At 45.4% G+C, this 22,110-nt stretch overlaps 1 protein-coding gene across 3 annotated transcripts in view; it reads right to left on the reverse strand.

Moving 5' to 3' along the window:
- CD2AP (CD2 associated protein) overlaps window positions 1-22,110 on the reverse strand; it is a 372,249-nt gene that overhangs the window by 199,816 nt on the left and 150,323 nt on the right. For 2 of the 3 annotated variants that reach the window (XM_033938469.1, XM_033938467.1), the window contains exons 6-7: window positions 18,965-19,161; window positions 2,121-2,208 (exon numbers count right to left, since the gene is read on the reverse strand). In XM_033938469.1, the coding sequence (XP_033794360.1) occupies window positions 2,121-2,208; window positions 18,965-19,161 (285 nt within the window). The remainder of the gene's footprint in view (window positions 1-2,120; window positions 2,209-18,964; window positions 19,162-22,110) is intronic. The other variant, XM_033938468.1, reaches the window with a different exon arrangement.

Here is a 22,110-nt window from a genome sequence, read left to right on the forward strand (position 1 = left end):
CTAAAAAGCCAGTAAGATCAAAATTGGCTTCCGATTTCTATTCCTGAACTGGATTAACCAGCGGGATACCAGAGGTCACATAGAAAGCTTTGGTGATCGGCGAAATTGAATCAGATGATATTTGTAGCATCTGTCTTAAATATTTCTTCAACATTTCAATAGGTGATAGCATTGGAGATTGGGGAAAGTTCAACAACCTCAAATTCAACATATGCTCATAATTTTCTAACCTCTCCAATTTTTGATGGATATTCAAATTATCTTTAGAAAACTAGATTGCATTTTCTCAGATGTTCCTTCTAAATACTGAACTCGAGCCTCAATACTAGAGACTAAGTACCCCAATTCCTTTACCTGGTTTTTAATCAACTCTGGAATCTGTAAAACATTATCTAATCGAGCAGTCAATTCAGTTTTCAGTAAACTTACAGCATCCCACATGACCTCTAGAGTAATTTTCTCAGATCTCTTCTTGAGCCTCTGGGTAGTTCCCATTCCAGCAGTTAGTAGGCCTTCAGAACTTCCAGCATCCACTCCAGAGGGAAAAATTCTCCACTGGGCTTCCTCCTTCTGCTCCCAAACAGACCGCCGCCGCTGGGTGTCCCATGAATCCGGGTGAGAGGGCAGTCAGCATCCCAGCATTAGAGAAGTCCCATCGACCACTTCGGAACTAGAGACTTCACTCCCCGACTGCAACTGCGCTCCACCACCACCAGGCTGATTAGAAGTCTCGCATTGTTCGGAGCTTAGTGTGGTATCAAAGCCATGAGCAGATTCTTCCTCCACTGCCTGCTCCTGCTCCCGAAACATCTGTTCCTTCAGCAAAAGGAATCCCTGTAGCGTACGTTAACCCAAAGTTGGAGAGGCAGACGCCTCAGCTGGGTACATACGTAGCTTGCCCTTCCACTTCACCATCGCTATAGCAAGCGATGTTGCTTCTCAGACAGAACTTCCTCCTGCACGTCCGATCACGATGCCATATTGACTCCCATCCATGTAACTGGATTTTCAGGAAGCATGTGATTTCAGCCACTTCATCCTTCTCCATATGTTTATTAAACACCTTCAGAAAAGCTTAGCAAGAATTCGTTCCATTTTATAAATATAACATATAGAATTCCACCAAAAAGTATAGTTAAGTCTTGTATAATCTTTCCAATTTCTAGTTATATTTTGAATGGCAACCCCTGTCATAATCATTAGTAATTTATTATTTGCTGAAATTTGACTCTTTGCTCTCATCATTGTTCCAAACAAAATTGTATCATATGACATAGCAACTGGATTTTCTAGAAAATAATTAATTTGAGACCAAATTGACTTCCAGAAGGCGTTAATACAAGGACAATAAAAAATTAGATGATCCAAAGTCCCTGCTTCTAGATTACAGTGCCAACATTTATTAGATCTAGAGCTATCAAACTTTTGTAAACGTACTGGGGTCAAAAGAGCTCTATGCAACAAAAAGAACCAAGTCTGTCTCATAGATGCCGACACTGTACATCTAATTCTCCAAGACCAAATTCGTCTTTCTTTATTTCTTTATTTATTTCTTTATTTCTGTCTTTCTCCCTCCCACTGTCTTTCTTTCTTTCTGTCTGTCTCTCTCCCTGGCCCCCTTTGTCTGTCTGTTTTTCTGTGTCTCTCCCTGCCCTTGTGTCTTTCTTCTTTTCTTTCTGTCTCCCTCCCTCCCACTGTCTGTCTTTCCTTCTATCCCTCCCCCTCTATTTTCTGTGCAGCAGCATTTCCCTCCCCACACCCCACTTCCCTGTGCAGCAGCAACAGAATTTCCCCCCCCCCCCCCCACTTCCCTGTACAGCATTCCCTCCCCTCACACCACTTTCCTGTGCAACAGCAGCATTTTCCCCTACCCCCCCTTTCCCTTCCCGCGGTCTGGCCCGCTCCCTTAGTCCCTTGCCACCCCCCCTTTCCCCTTCCCGCAGTCCCGACAAACCTGCCAACTCAAGCAGCGTCTGCAGCACTCTACACACGCTGCTTCGGGGCCTTCTACTTCCCCGATTTACTCTGGCATGTCCCTGATGACATCCAAAACTACATTACATCATTTATTTCTAATACAGAAGCAACAAGAACAATTTTAAAATGCTTTTCAACCTTACCTTTGAGCTTGCCATCAGTTTCTATTTTCATTATTTCAGAATTACTAGTCTGAGATGCTTTGAAACCCACGGACTGAGAAGATGTCGTCTGGACACAAGAAAATAATTAAAAAGTAATGAAATTTAAATTTAAATATAGACAATTTTGTGTTTGTCATAACAGTATGAGACATAATCATAGCACAAAAAAAATTCAAAGTCATTTCAGTTGTGGACTGAACTTACAAGTAAGCACATCATCTAAAGGTATCACAAAAAAATATGATCATTCACACTCATATATGCTCCCTTGTGTCGATATATTCTCACAAATGGGTGAGATCATCCACAGAGCCTGGTACAGACAATGCAAAAGTGTACTGTCACTTTAACTCCTTTAGAAGTCTCCTTTAACTCCTTTAGAAGTCTCAAGACCGCCCGTACCGCACATGCACAAGTGCTTTCCCGCATGCAGTCAGCTTGTGGGATCATCAGTTTAGTACAAAAGCTAAGAAGCCAACTAGAGGAGGTGGGATGGTTGTGAGAATATCTACTTGCTGACCCTGGATAACACCTGTTACAGGTAAGTAACTGTGCTTTATCCCAGGATAAACAGGCAGCATATTCTCACAGATGCAGGAGACACTTCCTGTAACGATGGAGAGCGAGACTGCTGTTTGGTATGTATCGACTTACTTGATGCTGAAGATGTCGGGGTCATGTAGCAAGGTGAGGCATCAGAAGTCTTCTTAGTCTGTTTAATAGATTTTGGCACCACTAGTATTGAGAAAGTTAGTGCTGAACAATGCGGCAATTGTGGTGCCAACTTTGACGCATCTTTTTCGACATCGGACATTGTAGACATCTGTGATGGATCTTGGTGCCCAAAAAGTTTCTCCTGTTGTAGACGTTGAGCCTTCAAAGTGTGTCTTTGTAATTTTGAACAACAATGATAAGAGTCTACTCGATGCTCAGGACCAAGGTACTGAAGACACCAACTGTGCGGATCAGTGACTGATACGGCCCTGTTGTACCAAGAGCCTCTTGAAGCCACTAAAAAAATTCAACATCAAGAGAAAAACCAATGATGTGAGATCGAATGAAATTTTTCCTCTGAGGGTCGATCAATTTAGTGACCAAAAGTGTGTCAATGCCATTGGCCCACAGAGAACATAAGGCTCAAAATATGCAAAGAAAAAATTTTGAGAGAAACTCTTAAGAAATGAAAAGACTATATAAGAAAATTAAAAAGATGAAAAAAACAATCCAGGAAGACAAAAAAAGAGGGGAAAAATGGTGCAATTGGAGAGACTCAATAACACACGTCTTCTTAGCTCCGCGAAAAACTAAGAACTGATAGTCCTGCAAGCTGACGTCAGGTGGGAAGGCACTCACTTATGCACAGTACGGGCTGTCTCGAGGCTTCTAAAGAAGTTAAAGTGACGGTACACTTTTGAACTGTCCTTACCGGTCTTCATGGATGATGTCACCCATCTGTGAGAATATGCTTCCTGCTTGTCCCGGGATAAATACTAGTATGGTGGCTATGCACCATTCTGGAAAAATAAATATTTAAATTATATAGCATGTATCTGCCAGGTAGGGGGCCTACAAAGGAGCAGTCATGGTCCAGTTATAGTCTGAATCAAAGAATAGGAGGAGTCAAAGTAGGCCTTAAAAGCACAGTTACTTACCCTAACAGTTGTTATCCAGGGACAGCAGGCAGCTATTCTCACAAGTGGGTGACGTCATCCGACGGAGCCTTGATGCGGACGCTTCACAAGCAGATTTGCTTGAAGAAACTCAAAGTTTCGAGTCGCCTGCACCGTGCATGCGCGATTGCCTTCCCGCCCAGCGCAGAGCGCTTCTCCTCAGTTCAGATAGCTAGCAGAAAAGCCAACCCAGGGAGGTGGGTGGGATGTGAGAATAGCTGCCTGCTGTCCCTGGATATCAACTGTTACGGTAAGTAACTGTGCTTTATCCCAAGACAAGCAGGTATTCTCACAAGTGGGTGACCTCCAAGCTAACCAAAGTGGGATGGTGGGAGAGTTGGCAACTTAGGAGAATAAATTTTGCAATACTGTTTGGCCAAACTGTCCATCCCGTCTGGAGAAAGTATCCAGACAATAGTGAGAAGTGAAGGTATGAACCGAGGACCAAGTAGCAGCTCTACAAATTTCCTCAATAGGTGTAGATCTGAGGACAGCTACAGAAGCCGCCATTGCTCTGACCTTATGGGCTGTGACTTTACTGTGAAGGGGTAATCCAGCCTGGGCATAGCAGAAAGAGATACAAGCCGCCATCCAATTGGAGATGGTACGCTTAGAAATAGGATGTCCCAACTTGTTTGGATCAAAGGAGACAAAAAGTTGAGGAGCAGTTCTGTGTGGTTTGGTATGTTCCAAATAGAAAGCCAAAGCACGTTTACAGTCCAGAGTATGAAGAGCTGATTCTCCAGGATGAGAATGAGGCTTTGGAAAAAACACTGGAAGAACAATGGATTGGTTGAGATGAAATTCAGAGACCACTTTAGGAAGGAATTTCAGATGAGTGCGAAGAACCACCTTGTCATGATGGAACACTGTAAAAGGTGGATCCGCAACTAATGCTTGGAGCTCACTGACTCGTCTAGCGGAAGTGAGGCCAATAAGAAATACCACTTTCCAAGTGAGATACTTCAAATGAGCTTTGTCCATTGGTTCAAATGGAGGTTTCATCAGCTGAGTAAGAACAATATTGAGGTCCCAAACCACAGGAGGCAGTTTGAGAGGAGATTTGACATTGAAAAGTCTTTTCATGAATCTGGAAACCACAGGATGAGGAGAGAGAGGTTTCCCTTCAATAGGCTGATGGAAAGCAGCAATTGCACTAAGATGGACTCGGATCAATGTAGACTTGAGACCAGAATGAGAAAGGTGCAACAGATAGTCTAAAACTGAAGATAAGGAGGAATGTTGAGGCTCCTTATGATGAGAAAAACACCAAGTAGAAAATCTAGTCCATTTTTGGTGAAAGCATTGTCTAGTAGTAGGTTTCCGTGAAGCTTCTAAAACAACCCTCACAGATTGAGAAAACTGGAGAGGAGCTATGTTGAGAGGAACCAAACTGTCAGGTGTAGAGACTGCAGGTTGGGATGAAGCAGAGATCCCTGATGCTGCGTAAGCAGAGAGGGAAAAACTGGTAGAAGGTATGGTTCCCTGCTGCTGAGTTGAAGGAGAAGGGAGTACCAGGGTTATCTGGGCCACTGAGGAGCAACCTGAATCATGGTGGCATGGTCGGTCTTCAGCTTGACCAGCGTCTTTTGAATGAGGGAATGGAGGAAACGCATATAGAAAGAGATTCGTCTAGTCCAGAAGAAAAGCATCTGCCTCGAGGCGATGAGGAGTGTAGATCCTGGAGCAGAACTGAGGCAGTTTGTAGTTGGGGGGAGCTGCAAAGAGGTCTATCTGAGGCGTTCCCCACTGAGAGAAGATGTGATGAAGGGGCGTGGAATGGAGAGTCCATTCGTGAGGCTGTAGAAGACGACTCAAGTTGTCTGCTAAGGCATTGTCCGCCCCCTGAATGTAGACAGCTTTGAGGAAGGTGTTGTGGAAAATTGCCCAATCCCAAACTTTCAGAGCTTCCTGACAAAGGGAGGCAGATCCCGTGCCGCCTTGTTTGTTGACATAATACATTGCGACCTGATTGTTCATTCGAATGAGGACTACACGGTTGTGAAGTAGATGTTGAAAAGCATTGAGAGCGTTGAAAATCGCCCTGAGTTCCAGTAGATTGATGTGACACTGATGATCTGTACTGGTCCAATAGCCTTGAGTACGGAGACCATCTAGATGAGCCTCCCAAGCGTAAGTTGAAGAATCAGTCATGAGAACCTTCTGATGGGGGGGGGGGGGGCGTGTGAAAAAGTAAGCCTCTGGATAGATTGGAAGAGAGCATCCACCAGCGAAGAGACTGTGTCAGAGCAGGAGTGACCTGGATGTGTTGAGTCAGAGGGTCGGAAACATGCGTCCAATGAGATGCCAGGGTCCACTGAGGAATTCTGAGGTGAAATCTGGCAAAAGGAGTCACGTGTACTGTGGAAGCCATGTGACCCAGAGGAACCATCATGTGTCTCGCCGAAATGGAAGGGCGAGAGGACACTGCATGACAAAGCTGGAGAAGAGCTTCCAGACGTTGTTGAGGAAGGAATGCTCTGAGTTGGATCGTGTCCAGAACGGCCCCGATGAATTGAAGAGTCTGAGACGGCTGTAGATGGGATTTGGGAAAGTTGATTTCGAATCCCAGACTTTGCAGGAACCAGATAGTCCATTGGGTCGCTACGACGACGCCTTGAGACGTGGAGTCTTTGATGAAACGGTATGGAAATACTTGAAGACCATGGTTCCTGAGAGCAGCGGCCACCACAACCAGGCACTTGGTGAAGACTCTTTGGGTGAGGAGGCCAGACCGAAAGGAAGTACTCTGTATTGAAAATGTAGAGTCCCCACCCGAAATCTGAGGTACTGACGGGAGGCCGGATGGATGGGAATGTGTGTGTAGGCCTCCTTGAGATCCAGAGAGCATAACCTGTTGTTTTGCTCGAAAAGGGGATAAAGAGATGCCAGGGTCAACATGCGAAATTTTTCTCTGACTAGGAATTTGTTGAGCACCCTGAGATCCAAAATAGGCCGCAGATCGCCCGTCTTTTTCGGAACAAGGAAGTACTGGGAGTAAAAACCCTTGTTCTGCTGAGCCAGAGGAACGGGCTCGATAGCTCGAAGCTGAAGAAGAGCTTGAGCTTCCTGAAGAAGAAGGGCGGTCTGGGAGGGATTGAAAGGATACTCTCTTGGAGGATGTTCTGGAGGCACTTGAAGGAATTGAAGAGAGTATCCCTCCCTGATGATGGAAAGGACCCAGAGGTCGGTAGTAACCGTCGTCCATCGGTGGTAAAAATGATGGAGACGACCTCCGATAGGGGGAAAAACTGGAAATGGCAGAACGACTGAGGTTATGCTCCGTTCTAGACAGTCAAAAAGGCTGAGGAGCCTTAGGTACAGCAGGTGGCTGAGGCTTTTGCTGCTTCTGGGGATGCTGCCTCTTAACAGGCTGACGAGTAGAAGGAGCCTGTTTTGGAGGAAAACGCCTCTGATATATTTGAGGAGGGCGTGTAGGACAAGGAGGAGCTGGCTTCGGCCTGAGAATGGATGCAAAAGACTTCTCATGGTCCGACAGCTTCTTGGTGGCTGCCTCTATAGACTCGTCAAAGAGGTCATTGCAAGCGCAAGGAACATTAGTCAGCTGGTCCTGTAGGATAGGATCCATGTCGATGGTACGGAGCCAAGCCAGATGTCGCATGGCCACAGAGCAAGCAGTAGCTCGAGCAGACAGCTCAAAAGCATCATAGGAGGACTGAAGAAGTTGCAGCCCGAGTTGTGACAAGGATGCGAGGACTTCTTGGAATTCAAAGTGCATACGAGAATCCAGATAAGGTATGAACTGTGGAAGAATGGAGAGAAAGAACTCAAAATAGGTGATGAAATGAAAATTATAGTTGAGGACTCTGGAGGTCATCATGGAATTCTGGTAGATGTGACAACCAAATCTGTCCATCGCTTTACCTTCCCTTCCCGGAGGAACAATGGCATACACCTGAGAAGGGTGAGAACATTTCAAAGAAGATTCAACCAGAAGGGATTGGTGAGACAATTGAGTGTTGTCAAACCCCTTATGATGTACTGTCCTGTATCTGGAGTCCAATTTGCCTGGAACAACTGGAATGGAATAAGGGGTTTCCAGACAGCGGACAAAGGTTTGATCCAAAAGCTTGTGAAGAGGAAGTTTGAGGGATTCAGCCGGAGGTTGAGGCAGATGCATGGTCTCAAGATACTCCTTGGAGAACTTAGATCCAGTATCAAGTTGAATATCTAAGTCAACTGCCATCTGATGCAGAAAAGATGAAAAAGACAGCTGATCTGCCAAAACCTGGCCTTCGAGGCAGCTTGATCCAGTGAAGAACGAGATCTGGATGGAGAAAAAGAACCCACCGGGTCCTTCAGGTCCGAAATCAGAAGGTTTGATGTAGGCGGTGGAGAATATTGAAGAAAAGGCTGCTTGCGATGAGGCAAGGCATGCCTGGATGAATGCTTCAAAGAATGCCACGATCTATGATGCGAGCTGTGCCTTGAAGCAGGCCTCGATAATCGAGGAGAGCGTGTCCCAGTCGAAGCCCCCAGAGAATGAATAGGGCTGGAGGCTGTGGAACGAAGCAGTGGAGGCTGAGTGGAAGAACCTCGATGCACTCGCAAAGACTCTGCTCCTTGCTTCAAGTGTGAGGGTTCCCACGGAGGCATTGGCAAAGAATCTGCTCCTTGCTGTCCATGCCTAGATGCCAGACCAGACACTCGCAGAGACTCTGCACCCTGCAAAGAGTGTGCATACGACTGAGGCACAGGAGGCGGCTCGATCTCGCAGGAGACCTCGGCATGCCCAGGCTGGATTTGTGAGAGAAGCTTCGGCCCCATGGTAGTAAAGAACTGAATGAATTGCTTCTCTAACAAGGTCTGGAACGAAGCCGGTAAGGATGGATCTGCGTCTCCAATGGGACCACCTGCATGGGCTTCGTGTTCCCTTGAGGCAGTGTGAGAGTGCTTGGACTTAGAAGCCTTAGGCACTTTAAGCACCACTGAGGGAATGGGCTGCTGTGCTATCTGACCTGAAGAGACAGAGGAAGGCACCGCAGCCGGCGTCGAAGACAGAGCTTCGCCGGGACAGGGAGGGCAGATTGGGAGGAGGTGTAGCATTATATACAAAGGATGACATTAAGGTCACAAGAATCACAGATGTCCAATACACTGGGGAATCCCTTTGGGTTAATTTGGACAGAGGGAAGGACAAATGCCTGTATCTTGGCGTTATTTACAGACCCCCAAAACAACAGGATGACCTGGATATGGAATTGATTGGAGATATAGAGAATATCACCTTGCGTGGGGACACAGTATTGTTAGGTGACTTCAACATGCCTGATGTTGATTGGGGCACACTTACCGCTGCTTCCGGCAGCAGCAGGAGGCTATTAAACTCCTTGAAGGGAGCACATCTCAGGCAATTGTGTTGGAACCAACAAGGGATCAGGCAATACTGGACCTGTTACTTACCAATGGTGAAAGTGTCACAGAAGTCTCGGTGGGAGACACATTGGCCTCCAGCGACCACAACATGATATGGTTCAATCTTGGGAAAGGCTTCACTAAATCTGCAACACTAACCAAGGTCCTCAAATTCAAGGACACAAACTTCCAAGAGATGGGTGACTTTGTTCACCAGATGCTACAAAGCCAAGCAGAAACCGATAGTGTGGAAGAAATGTGGTTGACTTTGAAAGCCACCATACAGGAAGCGACAAACCGTTATGTTAAGCTGGTAAGTAAACGCCGTAGAAACAATAAAACCGCAGTGGTTCACTGCGGAGATCTCAGACCTCATCAAAGAAAAGAAAAAAGCATTCATCTCTTACAAACAATCAAGGGAACAGGTCTCCAGAGCAGAATACCTGACCAAGTCAAAAGCCGTCAAAACAGCAGTCAGGGAGGCTAAATTCAACATGGAGGAATCTCTAGCAAAGAACATCCAGAAGGGAGATAAATCATTCTTCAGGTTTATCAGTGACAGAAGTAAAAACTCAGGGGGAATAGTACGTCTAAGAAAACCAGACGGAGACTATGTGGAAAAGGACTCAGAAAAAGCCCAACTGTTAAATGAATACTTCTGCTCTATCTTCACCCGAGAAGCGCCGGGGCATGGACCTCAGCTACAGACAAGGGCTGACTCAATAGACCCATTTAGCGATTTCAAATTCACGCCCAACAGTGTCTACATGGAGCTGTCAAAGCTCAAGGTTTACAAGGCAATGGGACCGGACAATCTGCACCCCAGGGTGCTCAGGGAGTTAAGTGATGTCTTGGCGGAGCCGCTGTCAGCGCTCTTCAACCTTTCCCTTAGTTCAGGTAGCGTCCCGTTGGACTGGAAGAAGGCTAACGTTATTCCACTCCACAAAAAAGGTTCCAAGACAGAAGCGGCAAACTACAGATCAGTGAGTCTCACATCAATAGTGAGCAAACTAATGGAAACTCTTATCAAACACCAATTAGATACAATCCTGAATGAAGAGAACCTACGGGATCCCCGTCAACATGGATTTACTAAGGGGAGATCCTGCCAATCCAACCTGATCAGCTTCTTTGACTGGGTGACGGGGAAGTTAGATGTTGGAGAATCCCTGGACATCGTATACCTGGACTTTAGCAAGGCATTCGATAGCGTACCTCATCGCAGGTTGCTAAGCAAGATGAGTTCCATAGGATTGGGTAACACATTGACGAAGTGGGTTGGGAACTGGCTTGGAGGCAGGGTTCAAAGGGTGATGGTGAACGGCACCCCCTCTGCAATGGCAGAGGTGATCAGTGGGGTGCCCCAGGGCTCTGTCTTAGGCCCGATACTATTCAATATCTTTATAAGGGACTTGGCAGAAGGGCTCCGAGGTAAGATAACATTATTTGCCGATGATGCCAAACTAAGCAATGTAGTAGGCAAAAGTACAATAGAAAAAAATTCAATGCCTGACAACATGATGCACGATCTACTCTTACTAGAGACCTGGTCTAAGACATGGCAGCTCAGCTTCAATGCCAAAAAATGCAAAGTTATGCACCTGGGTACCCAAAATCCATGCAGGACTTATACCCTTAATGGCGAGATCCTAACAAGAACGGTAGCAGAACGGGACTTAGGGGTGATCGTCAGTGAGGACATGAAGGCTGCCAATCAAGTGGAGCAAGCTTCTTCCAAGGCAAGACAAATCATAGGTTGCATACGCAGGGGCTTCGTCAGCCGTAAGCCTGAAGTCCTTATGCCTCTGTATAGATCCATGGTGAGACCCCACCTGGAATACTGTGTACAATTCTGGAGGCCGCATTAGAGTAAGGATGTGTTGAGGCTGGAGTCGGTCCAGAGAATGGCCACCCGGATGGTCTCGGGACTGAAGGATCTCCCGTACGAAGAACGGTTAGATAAATTACAGCTATACTCGCTCGAGGAGCGCAGAGGGGAGACATGATCGAGACGTTCAAGTATCTCACGGGCTGCATCAATGCAGAGGAGGATATCTTCTTTTTCAAGGATCCCACGGCAACAAGAGGACATCCGTGGAAAATCAAAGGCGGGAAACTGCGTGGTGACACCAGGAAATTCTTTTTCACCGAAAGGGTGGTTGATCGCTGGAATAGTCTTCCACTTCAGGTGATTGAGGCCAGCAGCGTGCCTGATTTTAAGGCCAAATGGGATCGACACGTGGGATCTATTCGCAAAGTAAAGGCAGGGGAGGGTCAGTAGGGTGGGCAGACTGGATGGGCCGTGGCCCTTATCTGCCGTCAATTTCTATGTTTCTATGAGCTGGTACAAACGAGGCAGGTTTGATGAGGCTCGGAGTAGAAGCTGTGGAAGCCTGGAGAGCTTCGGATGAGGTCAAGGGCGAAGCACCCTTCGAGGACGAAAGCTCCATCGAAGACTCCATGCTGAAAAGCTGCTCCCACAGGATGCAACGACGCTTGAAAGCACGAGACTTAAGTGTTGAGCAAGACCAGCACAATTTCGGGAGATGTTGAGGCCCAAGACACCGAAGACAGCGTCGTGAGGGTCCGTGAGGGAAATCGCGCACTGGCACTTGGAACATTTTTTTAAACCGGTTGCAGGCCGGGACATAGGCCGAAAAAGCGCCGCCGCAAGATCAAAGCCACGGGGCTGCGACCACGAGGCCTGCCCAGTCGAATGAACGGAAGAAATGTTTTTCTTTTAAAAAAGAATAAAACAGCGATTCTGAGTAAAAAGAACACAAAACCGCGGACAAAAGAAGGCACAAGTGAAACCACTTCACGCAGAGAGTCGAAGACGGACTTCTTGGCTCCGCGGAAAAGTAAGAACTGAGGAGACACGCCCTGCGCTGAGCGGGAAGGCACTCGCGCATGCACGGTGTGGGCAACTTGAAACTTCGAGTTTCTTCAAGCAAGTCTGCTTGTGAGGCGTCCGCATCGAGGCTCCGTCGGATGACGTCACCCACTTGTGAGAATACCTGCCTGCTTGTCCTGGGATAATTTCTTATTATAACATTTTTCACATACTTTGCTGGCCCATAAAAAGGGAGGAATGTTCATGTTAGGTTCCAAACTTTACACAGGAACTTAGTACTGGTGGTTGTACTAATCCCCAAAAATTCAGTTCCCTATCAGGTTTTGATGAGCTGTCGAACCAATAGATCCAGCCAATAAATTCTGCATGATTTAGTTTGAGACCCTAGTGAATATCCACACAATTTTTATTCAATTTGAAACAATTTGAGCATGAATGATTTTCAAAATTGGTCCTCTTGACATGGAATGACCCCAATATTTTCTTATAGCACAAGCAATTTTAGGAGACAAAACTGTGTATTTTACAGTGTACGAGGGTCATTTCATAAATACATCCCAGAGTGCTGATAAAATTGAAAAATGAACTTGCAGAGCTATTGTTAGTAATCTGTAATTTAAAAAAACTAAAAAAAAATTTAAAAAATTGATTTCACATTGACCACCCTCCAGTCTTCTGGTACTAAGCTGTACCAGCTTAGTACCAGAAGACTGGAAGGTGGTCAATGTGAAATCAATTTTTAAAAAGGGTTCCAGAGCTGATCTGGGAAATTATAGACCGGTAAGTCTGATGTCAGTGCCGGACAAAACAGTAGAGACTATTATAAAGAACAAAATGACAGGACAGAACATATGCATAAGCATGGATTAACGAGAAAAAACCAACATGGTTTTAGTCAAGGGAAATCTTGCCTCATCAATCTACTGTATTTCTTTGAAGGGGCGCATGAACATGTGGAAAAGGTGAACTAGTTGATACAGTGTATTTGGATTTTCAAAAGGCATTTGACAAAGTACCCATGAAAGACTTTGTTAGGCAGGACTGGAGATTATTGATTTGTGTGTCTCAGTGTCGGCCTAGGAGAGGTAGAGTTGTAAGTCGTCTGCGAAGAGTGGATTCTGATTCCGTATTTTTCCACTATGTCCAGTACTGGTTTGACATGGAGTGGTGATAGTAAGGCTCCCTGAGGCACTCCATTGTGGAGTGGTTTGGGTTCAAATAAGGATTTTTCTAGAACTCTGCGATCTATCATTCAGGAATGAAGATATTTGGTCTTACTTTAACTAATCACATATCACAATTACAGTGGAACCTTGGTTTACGAGCATAATTTATTCCAGAAGTATGCTCATAAACCAAATTGCATGTATATCAAAGTGAGTTTCCCTATAGGAAGTAAGGGAAACTCGCTTTGATCTGTTCCACCTCCTCCTCCCCCCCCCCCCCCGAGGCTACCAGTGCTGCTCCATCCCCTCCCCCTTGAGGCCACCAACGCTGCTCCATACCCCCCCCCCACGATCCTGCATCTCCCCCTGCGAACCGGCATCCTCCCCCCCGCTCACATCGCCACCCCCCCCCCAAGCACCGCAACAACATCGCTTACCTCGATTGGGCACCAGCACCAGCACCAATGCACAGGAGGTGCTGGTGCCCGAAGATCCTCCCTCTTCCCTGTGCTGGGCTGAACTGGGCTTTGAGCATTTGCGCATGCTCAAAGCCTTCTGGTCTCACTCTCTCCGAGATTCTGAATCTGAGAATCTCGGAGAGAGTGAGACCAGAAGGCTTTGAGCATGCGCAAATGCTCAAAGCCCAGTCCAGCCCAGCACAGGTAAGAGGGAGGATCTCTGTCGCACAGCCCAGCCCAGGTCAGAAGAGGGAGGATCTTCGGGCACCGGCACCTCCTGTGCATTGGTACTGGTGCCGGTGCCCAATCGGGGTAAGCGATGTCATTGCGGTGCTCGGGGGGGGGATGTAGGATCGCGGGGGGGGGGGGATGCCAGATCGCTGGGGGGGATGCCGGATCGTGGGGATGTGGCGCTCGTAAACCGAGTCAAACTCAGTTTCCGAGGCACTGGTTTTGCAAATGTTTTGCTCGTCTTGCAAAACACTCACAAACCGGTGTACTCGTAAACTGAGGTTTGACTGTAGTATCCACTTTTTACTACCTAGGTTAGCTGCAAAAACTTCAGATGTATTTTTCTAAAGCTGATTTTGCTCAATCGCTGTATGCTTTTGTATTGTAACGTATGGATTGTTGTAATGGCTTATTTGTTGAGTTACCAGATTTGTGTCGTTTGCAGAAGGTGCAAAATGCTGCTGTGAGACTCTTGAACAATCTAGGTCCTTATTTTTAAGGTTTAAGTGTTAGCTTTTAAACTCTTTTCATGATATGGTTCCAAATTATATGCTGGAGAAGTTACCTGTATATCATCCAAAGCAGTTCTTGCATCACAAGAGAAATGTTTCTGTATTCCCTCTGTGAAAATATTTCATCTAGAGCCAAGCTGCAGCACACTAAACTCGGGCCCGCGGCTGGGGATATCCGCACATGTTCAGGTGTTGATATGATGAAGCACCTGTACATAGGCCCTCTAGAAGGGGCCCTGAGCTTGTAACCCTAAAATGTCTATGCCGGTGGGGAGGTGCAGGGAGCAGAAGATGCACCAGTGAGGAGGAGAGGCACTGGTACCAGCTGACTTGCCTACACAACATGCCTCTAGGGGCACATCCGGAACCTCGCCGCGGCACACTACTGTGTCACAGCACACAATTTGTGATACAATGATCTTGAGTTTGCTCATAAATGAGCCTATTCCCAGTTTGTGACTAAGTTATAGAACCAACTTCCCTTCTTGCATCAGATCACTAGATAATCTGATGCTTTGCTTTCTAGATAAGTGGATGAGTTCATTGTTTAGAAGTATTGCAAATATGATTTAACTAGAAATAATACATTGGATTTTAAACTTTGAAGAGAATATGAAATTTAAATTTACTACTACTACCATTTATTATTTCTATAGCGTTACCAGATGCATACAGCGCTGTACATAAACACTTAAGAGATGGTCCCTCCTCTTAGATTTATTATAATGGTATTAACAAAATTTGTTATATGTTTGTTAAGATAAATATGGATTTATTCATGTAACCCATTCTGGACTACCCTGGGAGGACCGGCTAGAAAATTAAATAAACCTAACCTAACCACCATCTCCATGGCGCACATACACTTCCTCTGTCCTCCCCTTCTCCATGGCACCCTCATCATGCTCTGTGTCCCCTCCCCCTTCCATGGCACCCTCCTCATAATTTGTGCTCTTACCATGACACACTCATCATCAGTTGTGTTTTCTCTTTACTTCCCCGCAGAGATCACACAGCAGGTGGAGGAGGAAATGAACCACTACATACCAGGTCAGTTTCTCCTCCTCCTCTGCCAGCTTACATCAGGCTGTTTAGGTGAACCACAAGGAGGGGAGCTGAGGACAGACCCCTATCCCTGATGAGTGCAGCGGACCACCCGGGCTGCGACAAAATACTGATCCGGCGTGTCCCCTTTGACTTAGCCTGGTAATTGCTATACTGCAGTCAATCTTCAGTATTTGAGGTAAGTATCTGTTTCCCTTAGCCAAAAGAAGTACCGTATTTTTCGCTCCATAAGACACACTTTTCCCCCCCAAAAAAGTGGGTGCGTCTTATGGAGCAAATACAATTTTTTTTTTTTTTTAAACACCTTTGCCCACTCAGTATCTTTTTAAAAATGCTCTCTCATGCATATCTGCCAATTCCTGCTCCTCCGAAGAACCTCGGGAGCACAACAAAGATGCAGAGACCCAGTCCCGAGTCAGGTGTCGTCTCCTCCAGATCGGAGCACTTCCTCTCCCTCCCTGGAGCGCTGTGGACCATTCTCAGCTACTTCTTGATTGTGCGCCATTTATCACTTGTGCTAGTTGCTGAGCGGCAGCCTCCTCATTATGTCGGGGCCAGCAGCACACAAGCGCGCTTCTGCATGGACCCGCATGCCATCAGTTCTCACAAGTCCCACGAGAAGTGGTGCGTGCCCATGCAGGAACGCGCTTGTGCACCGCTAGCCCCAACATCATGAGGAGGCTGCCATCCAGCAACTAGCACAAACCGGGCCGTCCAGAAACTAGCATAGACCTGGCCGCCATTCCCTGGCCGGGGAGACACAGGTGCTGTGTCCCCTCTGCCGCAAAGTTAGCGCCATGCCGAGGGGCGCCTCCAGCCTGCCCACGCTGGCCGAGGTGGTCAAACTGATCAAGCCGGGAACAGCGAACAGAAACTGCGGGGGTGGGGACGGGGAGGCAGAGGCTCCTGGGCTGAAAGGCTCTGCCTGCCCCAAGTACCCGGGCCATAGCCTGCACTCTTTTGCAAAATGTGCCAGCAAGTGGCCTGCGGACAGTGCGTGGCCGGGGAGCATAAGGATCACCACTCAGTTTGATGAAATTTACTGACTTTTAGATTTGAAAAAGAAACAGGTGCTAAAAGAACTTGAAAATTGGAACAGTAAGAAAATAAAAGAACATCAGGTTTGGAAGCAGATGAAAGACAGTCACAAGAAAACAATTCAAAACTTCCCGAAAGACTGTGAAAAGATTGGGGATGAATGTGATCCAGAATGCTTTCTTAAGGTGAAATGCTACAGTTTTTTTACTATACATACACAAGTGGTAAAGCTTCTGTGTGATATAGGGGGAAAAAAGCAGGGAAACAGTACAGAGGGAGTTTAACATTTTAAATCAGTTTCTTTTGGTAAAATGTATGAAAACACCCTACATATATATGGTACATAGCAAACTAGTTTTACAAAACACATGCTTTGATTGAATTTAAAATGGTGATCACTGAAGAGAATGGAGCTAAGTGAAGAAAAGGAACTGAAGAAAAAGTGGCAGAAATAGTGGTTATTGACAAACTCAAAGAATGTAGGGAAGTTCACATAGGACTTTAATCCTGCAGAAAAGATGCTATTGGAATGGCTTGGAAGAAATGTCTTTTACTGTTTGTAACTGTTTGTCGCAGGGAAGGGGGCAGGTGCAGAGCCTGGCAGGGAGGGGGAACAGGATGCAGAGCCTGGCAAGGAGTGTGGGGTTGGGTGCAGAGCCTGGCAGGGAGTGAGGGGGGCTGAGTGTAGAGCCTGGTATATATTAGTACACAATTTGGTTCAGAATGTTTTTTTTCTTGTTTTCCTACTGTAAATCTAGGGTACGTCTTATGGAAAAGAAAAATACAGTATACTTCAACCAGGTTCCTTGCACCAGGCAGCTTTTCTGTTCAAAGAGTTTAAATAACCCTCTCTGGTTTAAGCAAAGCAAAAGGGTCATACACAAACCTCACATCTTTAAAGTCCCAAAAAAACCAGGCAGACATAAAAAGGACAGTTCTTAAACACAGGCTGTCTCAGCATTCAGGAAGGTTTCTTGGAACAGCTGTTGTAATGCAAGTCTACTAATTAGCTGCCACCATTCAAACATACCTCAGTACCAAAACCTAGCAAAAAGCAAAAACAAAAATAGCAAAAAAAACAAAAGTTTTTCTCTGGGCTAGTTTTGAAAAGTAGTCCACAAATGTTCACATTCATAAACAGGCAAGTTCTTTTCAGCACAAGCAACTTTTTTCCAAGGCAAAGCACAAAAACACCCTCAGCTCACAGCAATGTCCTTTTCACAGAGTTAGTAGCAAAAATCACATTTGCAGCAGTTAATTTCCATAGCTTCCACACCAGGCTCTGGTACACTCTCTGATTCTTGAATGTCCATGGCTTCCATGCTATCAGATTTTTCTTCTACTGGGACAGAATTAACTTCCTGCATTTCACAATCTTCTAGCCTCTCACCGTGTAGCTGGGAAAAAGACAAAAGTTTCTCTCTGCCTCCTTCCTCCCCTGACTCTCTCACTAGCTTCCATTTAGGGAACTCAAAACCACGCCCCCCTCTGCCTGGCTAGGGGGATGGGTATAAGCTCTCTAGAGAACTGCATACCTTTGCCAAAGGTCAGATTTCCCTGTTCTTTTCTTAAAGGGACAGCAGGTATTTTAGGGTATAATCTCCTGGCAGGGTTTAAAGGCTCTATACAAGAGTGCAAGCTTTCCTGCATATCTTTCCCTGTCTCAGGCTGCCTAAAGGTTCCAGGTGACTGACCTGGTCAGCTTTTCTGTACTGGGGCTGTCTAGACTTCACATCCCTCACAGGAACCAAACCTCTGCTGGCAGTGAGTTTGTTACACCCCATGGTGGCTTCTTGGCAGAATTCTGCAAAAGTTCAGAATTCTGTTCAAGAGGGGAATTCTGTGAGAATTTTTCACTGCACAGTAATGTAGAATTCTCCAGGAGTACAATAGATAAATATTGATCTATAGTTGCTGCACAGTGCCTTAAAGGCAGAACAGTTCTGTATTCTCTATTAGAGAATGACATGGGGACAGATTTTACCCCATCCCCGCAAGTTCTTTTCCTGTCCCTGCCCCACCCCTGCAAGATCCGCTCTCATCTGCACAAGCCTCAAACACTTTAAAATCATAAGTGTTCGAGGTTTGTGTGGTTAAGGCAGAGCTTACAGGAACGGGGCAGGGACAGCAACAAAACTCATGGGGACGGGACAAGGCAATTGAGTTCTGATGTAAACAAATTTGTTCTCATGTCATTCTTTATTCTTTATCTCCACTTGCTGGTGGATGGGACAATTCACAATTCCAAGTCAGTTGAGGACACTAAGAAATACAGGTAGAGTATTCCATTAAAAGCAAGTAACTTACATAGAGTAGGAAATATAGTTCTAAACAAAGGCATAATTAGAGGTAACCGATTAGTGTCATCAATTACTATGCTGTCAATGGAGAATGTGCATTCCTTTCTATAATAGTTTCTTCAGGCAGCATGAAATACATGAAAGGCTATATACCTTTTCTGGTTTCTTTTCCTCTGTCTCAATACTAGAAAGCCTTGGTTTTAGCTTCACTGAACCTTCTTTAAAAATGTCTCCAAATCCAACCCCTCGAACTTTCTTTGGTTGCGCTATTGATCCAGTTCCAAGTTCACTCACATTTCCTGGTGAAAGAACAGGAGAGGCAGGAGAAGTAGAGCTAGTGACGACATATTCTGAAAAAAATAAATATATTACATTAATTTTGTAATTCACATTATTGTACTATATTAATTATCTTATCTACTCAAAAAGGCATAAACTCAAACTAAACTTAAAGCTTTACATTTTGAGCTATTTTATTTTTCACAGAAATTCAGTGGTTTATCATAACCAAAGGAAACTGGTAGAAAAGCACTGAAAGATTAGATTCTTACCTTGCTAATCTTTCTTTGAGAAGATATGGGATTCTATATGTTAGCTATTGCTTCCCATTAGTTGTGAATCTACAGAAGGTTATCACTTTATTTGGATGTTTTATTGTACTCTGCATAGAATTGCAAGATTTGCGAAATATACATTTTTTAAATAAATAAATCTCTGAACTCCTCCCCTTCTGCAGTGGAGAATAGTTCCCTCTTCAGTTGGTACCAAAGTAATTGAACTCCACTGAAATGGAAGAAAAGAGAAGGAGGGACACAGGGAGCTTTCCCAGTAACAAACCATATTCTGCTCTGCAACTTATGAGGGGAAGAGGGGAAGGACTAGCCATCATTCTAAAAGATACGTACAAATCCACCATCATAGCTACGAATTCCTCAGTGGACATCGAAATCCTCTCCTGCAAACTCTGGTCAGACAAATTAGAAGAGGCCTTAATCATCATGCTATTTTACATTCCTCCCAAGAAATGGCCCACGGCCAAGGACACCCTCTTTGAATTCCTTCTCACAAACTCAACTGCTAGCCCCTACAACCTACTGGCTGGAGACCTAAACATCCACCTAGAGCAGGCAGAGCAGGCTGACACCAAAGAATTACTCTCTTATCACTTCTCTCGACTTCCTTGTGCCACCCCCTGAAAGAACTCACCAAAAAGGACACCAACTAGATCTAGTTACCTTTTCTCCCAAAACCCAAGCCCATCCCAAAATGCTCTGGCACCAAACCACTTGGACCGACTCCCTATGGTCGGACCATCGTCTGTGCAATTTCCAATTCAACTGGCAAACCAAACGCTCCCCAGCCAAACCCTGGGAGGAAAAAAGGATTAGAAAAATGGTTGCCACCAGAGGCCTGGGAAACCCAACTGAATTCTGGTCACATTACGATATCTCCCAGACTCACACTCCCCCTCTATAGACACCTGGACCAACACAAGCATGCAGATTCTTAACAAGATGGCCCTCATCAAACTAAGAAGAACGAGAAACCAAAACCTAGATGGCTGGTTCGACGCCGAGCTAGGAGCAGTGAAACGAGAACTACGAAAACTGGAAAGACAATGGCTGAAATCTGGCGACAACATAGAAAGAACAAACAGGAGACTAAAATTGAAAGAATACAAACATCTCATAACTACAAAACGCACAAACTTCTACGCAAAAAAATAGACTACCCCAACACCAACACCAAGAACCTATTTAAACTAGTTAACAATCTATATGATATACAGGCCTTTTCACGCCACAACACAGACTCCCCTCCCTCAGCAGACACTCTGGCTGAATTCTTTAACAACAAAACCAATGTCTTAAGATCCAACCTACCACCCTCCACATCCAACCATCTGAACTACCCTGTCGCCCAACACACAAACGATCCCAGAGTAGACATGTACTGGAACAACTTCTCTATCCCTACCTGGAATTGCTTCAGCAAACTCTTCTCAAAATACATCGATTCATATTGCAGACTAGACAGCTGCCCACCAAACGTCATGAAAGCTGCTCCAGTCCCCTTCAAAGCCTCGCTATATGATTGGCTCTCCTCCCTATTACTGTCGGGTACATTTCCCGAGGAGTTAGGTCACATACTGATCACACCTATTGAAAATACCCCAAGGAATCCATCAAGCTGACATCCAACTACAGGCCCATTGCAACATTCCCTTCTTTGTAAAGTTGATGGAAGGCCTGGTAAACCAGGACTTAGTATCTTACCTGGACAAATTCAACATTCTTCACAACAACCAATCAGGCTTTCGATCCAGGTTCAGTACGGAAACGGTTATTGCCTCATTACTGGACTCCCTCCTGAGCCTATTCAGCCAAGGCTCCAATGCACTAATCCATCAACTAGACTTAAGCAGCACCTTCGACTTAGTCGATCACACCATCCTAATTGACTGCTTGGAGACTATTGGTCTCTCAGGCAAAGTATTAAAATGGTTCCGAGGCTTCTTGACTAAACGAACGTACCGAGTCTATATCGACAATATCCAATCCTCCAGCTGGGTTAACCCATGCGGTGTCCCACAGGGTTCCCCCCTATCCCCCACTCTGTTCAACATTTACCTCGCACCACTGGCAAATCTATTGCAAAAAGCAAAAATCAAATTCTACATCCACGCCGAAGATATCATCATACTCCTGCCTCTAACAAGCCTGAACCCAGAGACGAAGGTTCATCTAGCACTAATTCTAAAACAAATTGAAACATGGATGACAGAGTTCAAACTGAAGCTCAACCCCGAAAAAACCAAATTCTTCCTGGTTAGCCCAAATGACAAAATCAAAGATACTACAATAACCCTCAATGGACAGAACTTCTCTATTGTCGATACCATAAAAATCCTAGGAGTGACACTGGACCGCTATCTCACCCTAGATACGCATTCAGAGCTTTTAATCAGAAAGGGCTTCTCGACACTATGGAAACTTAGAACCATCAGAAAATACTTCGACTCAACATCATTCCGCTTACTGGTGCAAATCCTCCATCCTAAACCTATTTGACTAATGCAATATTATTTATCTGGGGTCGTTCAAGAAAACCATTCAAAAACTCCGAATCATACAAAACTCGCTGTGCGACTGATTTTCGGCCTAAAGAAATGGGATCACATAACCCCCTACAATTAAAAACTCCACTGGTTTCCCCTGGAGGCAAGAGTATTGTTCAAATTTGCTTGTCTCTGTTTCAAATCCACTCTCGGTTTGGCCCCTCTGTACCTAGTCTCCCAC

Source organism: Geotrypetes seraphini, chromosome 3, assembly GCF_902459505.1.
Source record: "Geotrypetes seraphini chromosome 3, aGeoSer1.1, whole genome shotgun sequence".
Classification (NCBI taxonomy): Eukaryota; Metazoa; Chordata; class Amphibia; order Gymnophiona; family Dermophiidae; genus Geotrypetes; species Geotrypetes seraphini.